Source organism: Gorilla gorilla, chromosome 6 (assembly GCF_029281585.2).
Source record: "Gorilla gorilla gorilla isolate KB3781 chromosome 6, NHGRI_mGorGor1-v2.1_pri, whole genome shotgun sequence".
Taxonomy (NCBI): Eukaryota; Metazoa; Chordata; class Mammalia; order Primates; family Hominidae; genus Gorilla; species Gorilla gorilla.
The window spans coordinates 74,802,439-74,817,766 of record NC_073230.2 but is presented as its reverse complement, the minus strand read 5'-3'; the positions used below and the strand labels follow the sequence as shown (position 1 = coordinate 74,817,766).

The window sequence follows — 15,328 nt, the reverse complement described above, 5'->3', positions numbered from 1 at the left end:
TTCCTTTAACAGAAAAACTGAAAACATGTCTAAAAAAATAATTTGCCTTAAGACAACCCTTCTAGGAAATGGTGAAGATCTGTTTCAAACCCAGGCCTGCCTCATGCCAAAGCCTATGACCTTTTCACTATTAATGACCAAATGGTTGAATGACTGTTAAATAAGTCTCTTGGGTAAAACATAAACGTGCCTGATACCCCTTCATTAAAATGTTTATTAGATAAATAAATAAATTGGTGGACGAAGCTCAATATAATCAGCTCATTTGCCTCCACACCAAAAGAGAACATTTTCAAATGAACATGCAGGAGGAATACATGATTACAAAAATGCTTTAGCAATGATTTTGCTTTTATAGGATTACTCGTCCCAAGTTCAATAGTCTTAATGCACATGCAATTTGCTTGAAATCTATAATGCCCTTGCATTTCAAGCTGAGGAGTCTGATCATCTGGAAACTAAAAATTAAGGATCTGAAATATTGTTAACTAAATAGATTGAACTAAAATTAGCCTCTTAGGACTTAAAGTGCTTCCACATAAAGTCCAAGAGCTAGAAACGAGAATGATGTTCTCTACAACCAAATATTGCCTTAATTCCAAATTTAGCTTCCGCCACTTGATCTAATGTTACATCAAGGCATATGAGCCCTCCGCATGTGAAGAGCTTACACCAATTTAAAGCAAATGCATCACATGGGCAAGAATGCAAATTCCAATAGTAATAATGTTTCTTTCACTATTTATTTCATTCCTTATTTTTCATACTTGTTGCCACTTTGTGAACCTGCCTCCAATCACTTTACACTGGCTTATTTTAAAAGCCTTTTAACTGTTCTCCTTACTGTCACCCTTTTTTCCTAATTCCACTGTTCCTACAAATGGTTGCTAGAAAAATCTTCCCCAAACACAGCTTTTATCACAGGCTCAAAAACCTATCACGATTCTCTAATGCCTGGTCTATAAGACTCTTAAAGTCTTTCCCCCTTCTCACCAGCCTAGTCTCTCCCTGAGGCAGTTTTTCTATTAAGAAGAAACAATATTTTGCTATGCCCTGTATTTTCTTATCTGTGCCTTTTGGCATGCTAGTGTTAGTGATCCTAACGTAGAGCTTTCAAACATGCTTTGCAAATTATCTTTGATATATTTTCATATGGGTGTAGTATCAGCCTCTGTATTAGTCAGGGTCCCAGAAAAAAACAGAATTCATCCCAGAGTGTTCAAATAAAGGGATTTTAATAAAGGAGTTATTTGCATTAATTGTAGACAGACTTAAGGAGCAAACAAGGTGGCAGGGCACCCAAAGGATAGCAATGGTGAAAATATAATACTACCCCTAGGGATAAACAGTCAAGGAAAAGGAGCAGTGTTTCCTTAGGAGCCCTGCATCAGAAGAGGTACAGAGGAGAACAGGGCGAAGGGAGTTATATCCTGAAAGGACATGATCACGGCCAGCGCACAGGGCCGAAGTAGGACATGAAGAGGAAATATCCTGACTTCTTTCTCTTCCTGCCCTCCAATATCCTGCTAAAGCCTTCCATAGGCCCCACCTAAGACAATCACAGAGAGCAGAGAGTCCCAGTCATGCAAATGACAAGGGTCAGCTTCCCAGAGCACACGGAAGACATGGAATAGTGTTGAGTGCATGGGGGAATGGCAAATGGAGAACAATTTGCACAGTCTGAGCTAGACTGTAGCCTTCTGAAGGATGGCAATTTCTGAGATACCCCACATTTGGAGTAAGAGAACAGCCGCAGACCTCACTCTATGTGTCACTTTGAGCAACTTTGCTTAGTTAGAAGCTATTTCCTTACCTTTAATATAAGAGTAATACTCAGTTTGTATAATAGTCCTGGACATCCAGTGAAAAAATGTGTATAAAATATCTTGTCCCATAAGTGCTAAATAAATTGTAACCACTGCTGTGACTGACTAAATAAAAATTATATATGTATAAGTATAAAACCTCTTACAAAACATGTAATAATAAAAGAATGAGTCATAAAAGACAAGAATCAATGAGTGTTAATGGTCACCTTTGTTGCTCACCTCTACCCTCCATCCCCTGGCCTTAACAAATATGGCAGGACATCTTCAGGATTTGGCAGGCAGACGATTTATTTTACACTAGTGACTTGGATGCCATTCCTCTTCCTTCCACTCAGTAACAGACAGTGCCCTGGACAGCAGTGACATCTGCAGCCCCAAGGGAGAAGGGTCAGCACAAATTTTAATTTTGCTTTTGGTTTGGGGCTTTAAGTACACAAACAGGTTTTTTTTTTTTTCCCTGTCAGTTTGCATCTAGCTTCGCATCTGACATTTTTTAATGCTTTATGTATTTGGATTGACCTAGAAATTTATAGCTTCAGGTTTTTGCTTATTTTGCTCTGTCTCTAATTCAACCTCCTTGGTTTAAAAATAAAATCCAAAATATAACATGAACAAATATTCTATTTGTCTGTATCACTAAGGGGGTAAGGAAGAGGTCATTCTGCTCTTTTTGAGCTACTTCTTATTACAATATATTAACATTTGAATATCTTCAATAACAAGAAACAAGAATACTAGGGATAACCTATAAAAATCTGAGTATAATTTGACTCATCGCTAAAAAAAAACTTAAAAGCTAAGAGGAGAACATTTACAAAAATTGTTATGTTCACTGACAAGGCATTAGATTTCAGACTAATTGCTGCTATGAGAATAATAGATAGATACACACATACATAAAGCTTTATTTTTAGAAGGTCAAGTATCTACACCAAATGTTTCATCCTCCAGAGTTCAGTTTCAGGGAAATCTCTACAATAGGAGAGCCTCCTGATGTTTGTTGTGGCCACATTTGGAGCCATCAAAATTTCCTACTCAGGCATCCCACAATGAAAAAGCATCTACCCCTAAGAATGTGAAATAGTATCCTCATTACTGAATTGATTACTCATCAACCTTAATAGTATTTGTAATTCGCCTTTACCCTGGGGCAGTTTTCAAAGGTCATGGGGAAGGCTGAAGGCTGTGTCTATAAGACAGTTTGATCAAAATAGAACTAAAGGCTGGCCTCAGGTAGCTATTTCTAATCTGAGTTGGTCAGAGGACAATGAAAACTACAGTTCATGCCCAGATGTTCTCCTTGGTCAAGGGGAGACTGGCTAGACAGAGTCAGATCTTAAGGGTCATTTCTGATTGGCCTCCATCCAGAGTATGATAACAAAACTCAAGAAGCTTCACAGATAAATAATGATGTAACTAATTTAGGTGTTTAGATAAATCATTCCAAGTCTCCTTTGTCTGCTTAGGACTGATTTTCCTGGGCTAGGTAAACACCCTGAATTTACAAGAGAATGTTCAGCCTCATTTTAACTATGCAACTGGTAGAAGAAGAAGAAATAGGCCTTCTTCTATTTTGATGGTAGAAAGACAAATAAAACGACATGCATAAGTCATTTAGAGTAGTAAAGCAAATAATCAACAATTCACAGGATTGAATTGTATGATAAGAAGACATATGGAATTTCTCATCCTGGTTCTTTTCTTTGTCCCTTTTGTAAGTTACTTACTCCAATTGATTCCAGCTTTTCAATCTGTAAAAAAGGGATATAAGATAAATAATCTCTAATATTCCTTCTAACTCTATAAAAATAGCTATTGTTATATGTATCAAGAATAATCAAAGTATATTTTTTTAGATTGTAGACCTATGTTCTCATGAGACTGCATTTCAGATGGATTGGAAGCAGCCTAATATGTATTCAAAAACCAGCACCAGATGAAAGGACTCAGCCAGAATCATGCAAAGCAGAACAATCAAATTCACAGAGACAGACTAAACTTTTTAACTAAGACTATCATGCAATTATATTGTTGGTATATCCCACGTCTATTGGTTGTATATGTATTCAAAAATTAGGTTTAGAGATGGATGATACACAGATTAAACTGATAATCAATGGAGAAATGGAAAAATAGACATTTTTTAAGCACATTTTCTGAAATATCAGATGTATAAAATATGTGTATTCATGAAAGAAATAAAATTAGACAGGAGACAATACAGATAATTTAGCAAGAAGTTATTAAGGGTGAATAATAGTATTCAGATATATCTGTCATAAGGCCCTACAAATACTAAAATTAGCTGTGATTTTTTTCTGTTAGTTCCCTAGGATTCTGCTAAAATCAGCATCCTCATGAGCACTGGTTAACACTATGGTGTAAATCATTTGCTGATGCCATAAATTAAAAACAAAACAAAAAACTGTATTCAAAGTAACTGAGCTATAGGAACATCTCCTTAAAAGATGGAGGCATTAAGAGCATTTTCCACAACCAAGAACTAAATGTCATTCACCTGTGAATTAAAAAAAGGAAATCAAGGGGGAAAAATGAGCAGCCAGATCAATTGCATAAACCTTTGTCAAAGACAGAAATGTTTATATGGGAGTTCTGTGGCTAAACAAAATGCAAACAGCCACATATTTTTTCAACCAACAACTGGATATCAGTAGCTTAAATAAACTCTTTCATCTTTTTATTTTTTTCATCCTTATCCTTGCTTTAAAAAAATGGAACACAGTATTTGTTGAAGATTTTATGCACATATTGCGTCATAGCCCAATTTCTCAAACTCAAAGTCAATTTAGCAAATAGAAATGATAGTAGAAAAAACATATAATGTCCTGTTGGGAAGAACTGTCTTTCATTGTAGTGTGAACTTAATGACTGCATCACATACCTTGAAGTATTTTTTAGGTCTAGTTATTCATTTAACAAAGGATTATCCAGTGCCTTCTATGTGACAGGCGCAGTGGCCACAGAGATAAGCAAAAAGATATGCTCCTTATCTTCATGGAGCTTACAATTTAATAAGAGATAAATATCCATCAAACAACCCCACAAATAAATGTACAACTGTAACTGTAATAAAAGCTAAAATGAGTATGGTGCACTATGGGCATACAGTAGGGAGATCTGACCTAATCAGAGAGTTAAGACAAGTTAGGGGCCTTGTATCCTATTCCTGGAGTCTTGCTCATCGGCAAACAGGTGAAGGAAGTATTTGTAAGGATAGTATATCCTCCTGTACATCCCAAAGTCCTGTCCTGTGCACAGCCACTGACTACGTACCTCTGCATCCAAAGCAGACTCAGCTTTCAGCTGGCCTTGCTGAGAGTGAGCCCAGCATATCATGGAAAATGAATTCACCACACTGTGGCACAAACCCCATATCATCCAACAGCTTCTTCAACCAGAGCAGCTCAGTCTTGGTCCTTATCCATGAATGATGGTTGCAGAACCACGCTGGCTTTACAGGGATCTGGGTAGGATCCATTGACCCCATCCTGAATGTATTCATAGTGATGTGCTATATGGTTTAGGAGCCTTGGTAAATAAGTCAAGGTAGAACTGTCTCAACTCAGAACTTTCTTCAGGTAAGAAGTTTGCTTCCAACAGAAGTTCCTAACAGGAAGCAGCTATCAACATCAAAGGGGAGTATAGAAATCAGTCCAAGACTAACCCCACAGTCTACTCTTTTCTTCCCTATCATCTGTGCCCCTAAAGAAGTCAGGGGAGTTCCCTAGCCAGACCTAACTCAGCACTTAAATATCTTTGATAGGCCTGGGAAACAGAACACAGGAAGAAAAGTCGTGGCTTTTCACCCCAGCAGTGGAATCTATTCTTGTTTTTTGTAGCTTGAGATGTTTACACCTAAGGAACAGAAAGTGAACTTAAAATCCCTTTAATTAAGAAATTAGGTTTAAATGATTCCATATAGCAAATCTGACTTAATTTTAAATTTTTGAATACATTTACTCATTCAAGAATGGTTTCAAACCCTCCGGGGGTGAGAGAAAGGGCAATTCTAGCTATCTTCTACAACTTTCCTGAAATAAAAACAGGAAATCCAAGTTGTAATCACAATAAAGTTTCTTATCTAAATCCAAAGGCCAGTTTTTTTTCCCCTTGGAAACATAAGTGCCTGAAGCAGGGGCTGCATTTTGATATTCTTTGTGGCACTTGGCACAGTATCATTTCTGTGAAGGTGCCTTGTAAGTAGCCTGGGGTGATTATGGTGGTGTAATTTTCATCACAACCACAGATAACCCAGGTAACTGTGCAGGCACAACGATGTTCAGCTTAACTTAAGTGGCTTTGTTCCAAACAAGGGCCTCTATTGTAAAAACAAAGCAGGTGTTAAAACACAGAGATATTGAAGATAGGGGTCATTTTACATACTAACATGCACTGAAAAGTAAATCTGAGCTTCCCCACATTATTGCCAGGAATTACTGTATACTTAACATGAATCCATTAAGTACACAACTGGACAAATGATGAAATTTTATGTTAGTAAAATTCCTGACATATTTCACACCTCTTACTCTATTAAATTACGCTTTTTTAACAAAGAAAAGCTTGCCTACTTCTACACATTTTCAATTTTTTCTCCTATGTATTTCATATTAAAATTTCAAAATAATTTGATCAGAGATCCAGTGCACAAAGGTGCCTAAGTGGATAATAATCACCAAAAACACTTGCAATGGCTGCAGTAGTGGGATTCCCATCAGTGATGTCAACAGTGATGCCAAGAAGACAAAAGAAGAGGGAAGGAGCTAATAACAAAATCCATAGAATAAACAGGCTTCATTAATTTCTGAACAGGCTACATAAATCCATTAATGCCTACAGATTAATAACATGGTCATATAAATGAAGTTACTGCATACGTGTTTTCTGAAAAGCATCATTGCTAATTCATCTTATACTATCAAAATTTCTTTATCCAAAATGTATATATTTTTGAGTAATATCTTCTCAAGAAAGTAATACTTTCTTGTAATACTCAAGAAATACCCTCAATTCCCAAGTACTATAGTTTATATGTGACCAGTTTTTGATATAATAAAATATATAAAATGTAAAGTTAAACCTTAGATGTCTGTCTAGTGCTTATTCTGAGTGGCAATGAAATAATGTAATAAAACACAGCAAAAGGCCGAAAGAAGGAAGAGCTGTATTTTGGGAGTGCAGAGAAGCATTACTTCAGAAATGTGTCCAAACAAAGAAAACTCATTCAAGGGATGTGGATAAGGGCCAGGTGGACTAAGGAAGAGGTAGTCTATCTGGGTGTCTCAAAAAGGAAGTTTTCATTCTGGAATCTGAAAAGAGGATGAATGCACCTGAAAATCAAACCAGCAGAGAGTGTTTCAAGAACTAGAGTTAGAGAGAAAGAATCAACTAGAGATAGGTACATCAGACATAGGAAAGGAAACCTGTAGCTAACTGATAGCTTTCATAAAGACAAATTGAATAATAAGACTGTGTATGGTTTACAAAGGCAGGTAGTATTTTTCTCGAAGTGTCCTTGCAGTGAATCTACTATCTTTATATTTGCCATGTTAAAGATACTACTGAGCTGCCCAGAGAACAGTCAAGGAAAAAAGATTTTTGGCCACAGGGCTGTGGTCCTTCAGAAATCCTGGAGCTCCTGTGTGATTAGGAAGTTATCAGAAACAGAACATGCTGTGAGTGTCTGTGTTTGAAGTGAAAGAAGGGAGATATTGAGAACAGCAATGAGTTTGCCCCTTTTTGACAAATCTTACTCTCTGCTTATTTATATCAAATTATCATCATCATCACCCTTATCTCCAGTGATTACCCAAGTCTCTTGTTCACACTCCTCCAAACTGTCTACATATACCTCCCCGCCCAAATACACACTGAAGTTATTAAGAATTAAAAGAACAAATTGTTTGCCCATCCTCATAATCATCTGTCCTAAAATGTCATTTAAACATTTAATCAAACCTGCAGTCCTCCAGGGGAATGTGTGAGTCATGCCGTTCATCCCACACGCTCGAGCGGGGCTTTGTGTCAGTCTTAGGAATGATGCAGACTGGTCCCACAAAGAAATCAGTCACAGGGACATTTTCTGTCATTAGGCAGAGAACAAAAAGCTAACAGTTTCCTGGACTCTACTGAAATAAACTTTTGCACCAATTAATGAAACCCCTATGGAAAGCATCATGCCAGAATCCAAGGAGGCTGGCCATGTACTGACATGCAAACTAACACTCCTGCAAAAGAGGTGGTAGGTGAGCATCCTAAGTCAATATGAATTGTTTGTTTTTCTGCTACTTTGGATCAGCTATACCACTGCTCCCTTTCACAGGTACAAATACACGAAAGAGGGCTTCTGTTTCATAAAAGTGGCTCCGACAAATGACACTCCTCAGGGTGCTGAACTCAACACTGGCAGCCAGCCCGTTCTGTGCCCTCAGCCTGCCAGTACTTTTCACTTCCAAAGCTATCAGCCTGCTTCAGACCTATGCCTTCACTCTGACTAGGGACAAAGAAAAGATCACAGTGGAAATCCTTCTGCGTGCTGCTAATAAGCCTATTCAGAGTCAATGAGAAAGCCTCATTTTGCACCACCAATAACGGCCTTCAAGAGTACTACTGAATCAGAAAAACCGAAATGTTTCTATGTACTCCCTGTCCTCATTTTACATCAGCCTGAGAGGTGACGCTCAGCAAAATATCGGACACGATGACCTCCAAGTTTCCTTCCTTCTCTAATGTCCTCTGGTTGTCTGTTGGTGAGTAGGATTTAAATTTTATTTGAATTATCTCATATTCTGATGGATTCTTGAGCCCTTTTTCAGTTTTAGATAGTCTCCCTGTGGTTTGCTGAATTGGCATATCTGGAGTCTAGGATCTCTCTTGGCAAAGAACTGAATATTGCTCCCATCCAACAGCTTAGCTAGCACTGTCTATTTTCTTTCTGAAAAAGATCTGGGTAGGAGGCAGGTGTAGAGCATCTTTCCACCTCCCACAGAAGGGCTAGGGAAAGCTTTGTTGTGCATGAACCATGAACAAAAGGATAATTCAAACCAGCAATAATGTCCTTAACAAAAAATAATAATCATTTTCCCAAATGAAAATCTACAGTTCTAACCATTTGATCACAGTGATGTAAGCAAACAAACCTGCAGCTAAAGGTTATATATGGGTCAAAGATTTAATGGAAAGTGATACATGGGTGGAATGACATCACCTATTTGTCAGAATACTAACTCCTCTACCATATCCTGTGTCGGCCCACCGTTGGGGTGTAAGGGAAAGGTGCATAAAGAGATAAGTACCCATTTCTAAACATAATGCAAGTTTGACATTTAAGCTCAATAGTTTAGCTATAGAGCATTTTGGTAACATAAAAAGAAACCAGAGCAATTTGAGTGACCTTTGTGAAAGACAGGCATAGAGGTAGCAACCACCAGTCTCACCACCAAAATCTAAACACACGGAAAATTAGCATTTATCAAAATTTCTCAGAGACTATGTTACCTACCCAAGATTCCACAGCTAGGATGCAGTGTTTGAGTGTCTACCAACAAGGCTGGGAATTATTAAACACAGAAAGCATAACAGAAACACTTAGTTCCTCTTGGGTCTTATGGTCCAGTTGATAAAACTTCCAGCACTTTGAACAGATTTTCACTTACTGCAAAGAAAAATGCTTAGCTGAATTAGTGTCTATCTGGGTTGCAAGTAGCACACCCCCACCATCTGTAAAATAATATTTTGGTAGACTAGAGGGCATGTTGTTAAAGGAACCCAAAGGAGAATTATTTTGATAAAGTTAGGGACAATCTCTAGTATGTGTGTTTTATAATTCTGCAACTTATGTAGAAATATAGCTGAATGAAATGTTGTTGAAACGCTGTATGTCATTTTAATTTTAATAAATTGAATCACATTTTATATTCACTGACGGAGAAGTTGGTATTTAGGAAACCTGTGAGAAATTAGTTTAATAATTTGTGTGTATGGCAAATATTCACCTTCTGACTTAATTCAGAATTTCTATATAAAAACAAAAATTTAATTCTTTAATATCATCTTAAAATGAGGGATGTTCATGCCATGTTAAATAAATCATTTCCACTTATTTTTAATACATTGTATTAGTTAGGATGCTTGCAGCTGCAAATGATAGAAAATCCAATCCAAAATGGCTTTAAAAATTGTTGTTCTATAGGTCTATCACCCTAGACTTCTGCTGTCCAATATGATAGTCATTAGCCACATTTAAATGTAAAGAAATCAAAGTTACATTTACATTTAAGTGTAAAGTAATTAAAGTTAAATACAATTTGAAATTCAACTTTTTCAGTTTGCACTAGCCATATTCCATCAAGTGACCAATAGCCACATGTCACTAATGGCTGCTGTATTAAACAATGCAGATATGGAAAAATCTTCTTCACCTCAGAAAGTTCTATTAGACAGTGCTGGCTTCAAAGAAAAGGAAGTTGTTAAATCAGTAAGCAACAGTATCTGTTATATTCCCTATGTAGCAGGCAATAATCTTTATGCATATTATTTCCTTTAACTTCCCAACCGCTCTATGAGGCAAGTATTATTATAATGTATTAGTCTGGACTCTAGGTTGCTAGCTAAAAATGGGAAAACATAATTAGGAGAACCTTGAACTATCTCACATATCTACAAGAAAAGCCTGGTTAAGGTCCTCATCACCATCAGAACTCTTTCCATCTGCCACCTTTATTCTGTTGCACAAGTCAGTATTATTCTTCCAGGTCAGCTTCCCCCTTGTGGTGGAAACTTCCCAGCCTCATATCTCACAGCCTCAAACTACTGCCTCCCACCCCCTGAGAGAGAATGATCCTCCTCCTTTCACTCCCATTTTAGATATTACTTGAAAGGACTCTGATAATTTAGCTTTAGTGAAGAGCTCAGTGTTAAATCAATCAGTTGTGGCTGAAGAGACACCAGGGAGAGGATCAGGGTTGTAGAATAGAGACATGGCCAGAGGGGTTCCACTTATGGACAGGGAAAACAATTTCTAGAGAAACTGGAATGCCAGGGTCCTCTCCTTCAACACATTTCTGAGTCCTCAAGGCTCTATCTCAGGCCCTCTGCAATTTCCACCCCACATACTTTCTGAATCTGTCTCACCAAGTCCCATTAATATACTAGTGAGGCCCCAATTCTCTGTCTCAGCAAGACCTTGTATTCTTAGCTTCAGACTCACATAACCAACTAACCTTTCCCAGACATCTGCAGCTGTATATCTCATAGGCTCCTTAAACTCAGTATATCCCACAAAATTCATCATCCTCCTTCCCCCTCTTCCCCAGTCATTCATTATATCAGGAATGCTCTTTCAATCAATGACCGAATTTCCCATTCCAAGAATCAAAGCATCATCTTTGATTTGTCCTCTCCTTAAACATCCAATTAATTGCCAAGCCCTACATATATCCCTAAAATGTCTTTTTATTAATATATCCATCTACTTCTGTCCATTCCTAGTACAGTGCAACCATCATAGGCTGGGCCACTATCATTTCTGGAAAATTACTGTAGTATCTCATGGGTCTCCCTTCCTCCAGTGTTATGCGTCACCAATACATTATCCATACTACAGCCAGAATAATCTTTCTAAGATGGTGATTCTATTACTCTGCTTAAAACCTTCTGGTGCCCATTCATTGACTTTCAAAACATTTTTCAACTGCCTCTTGAGGCATATAAAGTCTTATATGATCTGTCCCTTGCCTAGGTCTCTATCCTTACTCTCTTACTATCCCCCTCTCCTAGTCTCTACAACTGCCATCCTTTCTCTTGCCCACTGCTCTTTGTGCCACCCTCTGGTTAAAATAATAATACTACTGATAACCTCTTTTTCTTAATTCTGCTCATATTTTAGTCTCAACTTCAATGACACCAATCTTCTCCCCTAGGCTACATCAGTTCTCCCTGCTATACGCTGGCTATTCAGTTAACATAACACATTGCATTGCAGGAACTGTGCTAAATTATTCACCTTCCCAATTAGACTGTAAGCCCCATGAGGACAATAACCATTTTCGTTTTGCTCATGAACATGTCCTTGACATCTAATAGCTAGTGCTTGACAAAGAGCAGAAAATAAGCTGAATTTAATTCTTTCATTTATTCCACAAATATTTTAAGGAAGCCTATTTGTGCCAGATGCCACCCAAGGCACTGAGATGCAGCTGTGAATGAAACAAAATCTCTTCCTACATGAAGCTCATGTTCTTGCAGGGTAAAAAACAAAAAAAAAAAAACCAAAAAAAAACAAAAAAAACCCTAATAAACTAATAATTTTTTAGAAAATGCTTAAATTGTATAAATATAGTTTTAATATTTGTATAACTTTTTACATTTTTATTTTTACTTTTTATTTATTTATTTATTTATTTTTATTGTTATTATACTTTAAGTTTTAGGGTACATGTGCACAATGTGCAGGTTAGTTACTTATGTATACATGTGCCATGCTGGTGTGCTGCACCCATTAACTCGTCATTTACATTAGGTATATCTCCTAATGCTATCCCTCCCCCCTCCCCCCACCCCACAACAGTCCCCAGAGTGTGATGTTCCTCTTCCTGTGTCCATGTGTTTTCATTGTTCAATTCCCACCTATGAGTGAGAATATGCAGTGTTTGGTTTTTTGTTCTTGCGATAGTTTACTGAGAATGATGGTTTCCAATTTCATCCATGTCCCTACAAAGGACAGGAACTCACCATTTTTTATGGCTGCATAGTATTCCATGGTGTATATGTGCCACATTTTCTTAATCCAGTCTATCATTGTTGGACATTTGTGTTGGTTCCAAGTCTTTGTTATTGTGAATAGTGCCGCAATAAACATACGTGTTCATGTGTCTTTATAGCAGCATGATTTATAGTCCTTTGGGTATATACCCATTAATGGGATGGCTGGGTCAAATGGTATTTCTAGTTCTAGATCCCTGAGGAATCGCCACACTGACTTCCACAATGGTTGAACTAGTTTACAGTTCCACCAACAGTGTAAAAGTGTTCCTATTTCTCCACATCCTCTCCAGCACCTGTTGTTTCCTGACTTTTTAATGATCGCCATTCTAACTGGTGTGAGATGGTATCTCATCGTGGTTTTGATTTGCATTTCTCTGATGGCCAGTGATGGTGAGCATTTTTTCACGTGTTTTTTGGCTGCATAAATGTCTTCTTTTGAGAAGTGTCTGTTCAAACAAATTTACAAGAAAAAAAACAAACAACCCCATCAAAAAGTGGGCGAAGGACATGAATTTTTTACATTTTTAAAATTGTATAAATGAAACCTTTTTAAATGACATTTTCATTATGTACTCCAAGTTGTCTTTTCATTATTCTGTTACCTCATTAGAGGTAGTATGGAAATAAAGTGCTTCCCTCAAATAGTATAAACGTAATTTTATTTTTTTAGAAAAACAAAACACTATGGAGTCATGGCATTTATAATGAAGTAACCAAATATTCCAGTTAAATATTCAGGTAACCAAATATTCCAGTTAAATATTCAGGTAACCAAATATTCCAATAAAATTTGACTGATTTTATAGGACACAGGCCTATATGTGTTTCTAGAATCATATTCCCATTTAAATTAGCATCGCAGTCAGGAATTTAAAGACAAACTATCAGAATAGTACATTTTCTTCTTAAATTACAGTAAAAGCCCTTTTATAACTATGTTGAGCTTTTTCTTTTATTAAAAAATATCATTCCAACAATTAAAATATTTATCAAATGCATGCCAAGCTAGGCACCATGCATCATATCTACATCACTATAATGAAGAACAGGAGGACTATCTGGCCATACATTATAGGCCAATTAATTAACTTAACAGACATATAATGCTAAGCATATGCTAAGTCTTGAGGATACAGACCCTGCTTACTAGCAACTTACAAACTATTGTCTGACTATTATCTTTCCCACAAAAGATAAGCTCCTTGAGGGCAGATGTTTAGCACAACATAGAGTTTAACAAATGTCATAAGTAATCAAAAAATAATCAAGACTCTTCGGTAGTGCTGATTTCTCAATTAGCCTTAGTAAGCTCTAATCATACTTTATGTCTCCTTTGCCCTACTATATCCAATCCTTTGTTCAGCTAGTTCTTTTGTTTAGCTATGTTCCTAAGAGTTTGTGGTAATTCTCTTGTATTTCAGCAAATCATATCTATGAGACTCTCTCAAATCCTCTGAGTTAAAAAGAATCCCAAGATAAAACATAGAGAATAAATATTATTTTTGAAATATAAATAGTCTCCTGTATTTATCTGCTTTGTATCATTTTTAGAAAAGAGGAGAAATCAAGTTTTCCTGATATTGAATCATCTATACATTGTTCCTTTTTAAAATTTTGTTTGGTTTTAATGAATTGGTTCCCTCAACTGAAGTTTAATAGACATTTAAAGGAAGACAATTTATCCTAATGTTTCTGTATTTTTCTAAACTTTCTCATCCTCTCTGGCCCAAGCCTTACCATAGTTTTTCAAATAATTGGTGATCAAAAATGCTGAACTGTCACCTGTTTGCCTATACACTCTTTTCCATTTCTGAGTTCTTCAGTGTAATATTCCAGAGATTGTGTTTATTCAGATACATTCATCTTCCAATCAATCAAGCTAATGCCAGCTTCTGTTGTGGGTTTTGCAGAAAGGATTTCCTAGACTCCTGAATTCATTTTTTCTCTCTGTAGGATGAGCATTTTTGTTTTAAATTATTGTCTGAAAAAATGTGAGCGTTTACGTACTCGAAATTTTAACTAGAATTGCTTCCCTTCTAAATATGTTAGTTTCTCAGACCAAATGTATCAATCTGACTCCCTTAGAAGTCAGGCGCTTCACAAAGAGGGAATACTTAACCTCAGGTGGCCAACAAAAAAACATACAGGCCCATATACCAGGAAAAATAGTAGAATGGGTCAGTGCAACTCAGCCCCACTTTGGTAAAGTTCTTCAGAGCAGGAAAGGATGAAGGAAAGAAGCAAATATCAAATCAGACTTCAGTCCTATCATCGTTAGGTAGCTACAGGGCTTTAGACAACCAACCTGACCAGATAAGCCTCAATTTCCCTTTCTGCAAAGTGAGGAAACTGAGCTAAATAATCTCTAAGGACCTCTTCAACTCCTCCACTCTATGTGTATTTACGATTGACAGTACAGTTTTCTAAGTGTTCAGAATATTTTTTGTTTCTGACATGGCAAACTTTACAATCTGCTTTGCAGACTTTGAAGATACAGGTGCATCTGTGTATGTTTTTTTAGATTTAGTAATTTAGTAATCAAGCTTCCCACTTTCAAATTTACTAATGAGAAAAACACGCACACACACACATATACATATTACTCTGTCATTATACTTTACTGATTTGAATACATACTCAAGTAAGTATATAAAGCTGGCTACTGATTGCATGTTTTTGCATTGATAATGTATAGATCAAGTCTTGTTTAGACG

At 36.8% G+C, this 15,328-nt stretch overlaps 1 protein-coding gene across 2 annotated transcripts in view; it reads right to left on the bottom strand.

The window, feature by feature from the left end:
- Positions 1 to 1,220: 1,220 nt before the first annotated feature.
- LOC129523662 (metabotropic glutamate receptor 8-like) overlaps positions 1,221 to 15,328 on the bottom strand; it is a 53,601-nt gene continuing 39,493 nt past the window's right edge. For both annotated transcript variants that reach the window (XM_055346947.2, XM_055346948.2), the window contains exon 5: positions 1,221 to 3,580. In XM_055346947.2, the coding sequence (XP_055202922.1) occupies positions 3,576 to 3,580 (5 nt within the window). In that variant the 3' untranslated portion in view covers positions 1,221 to 3,575. The remainder of the gene's footprint in view (positions 3,581 to 15,328) is intronic.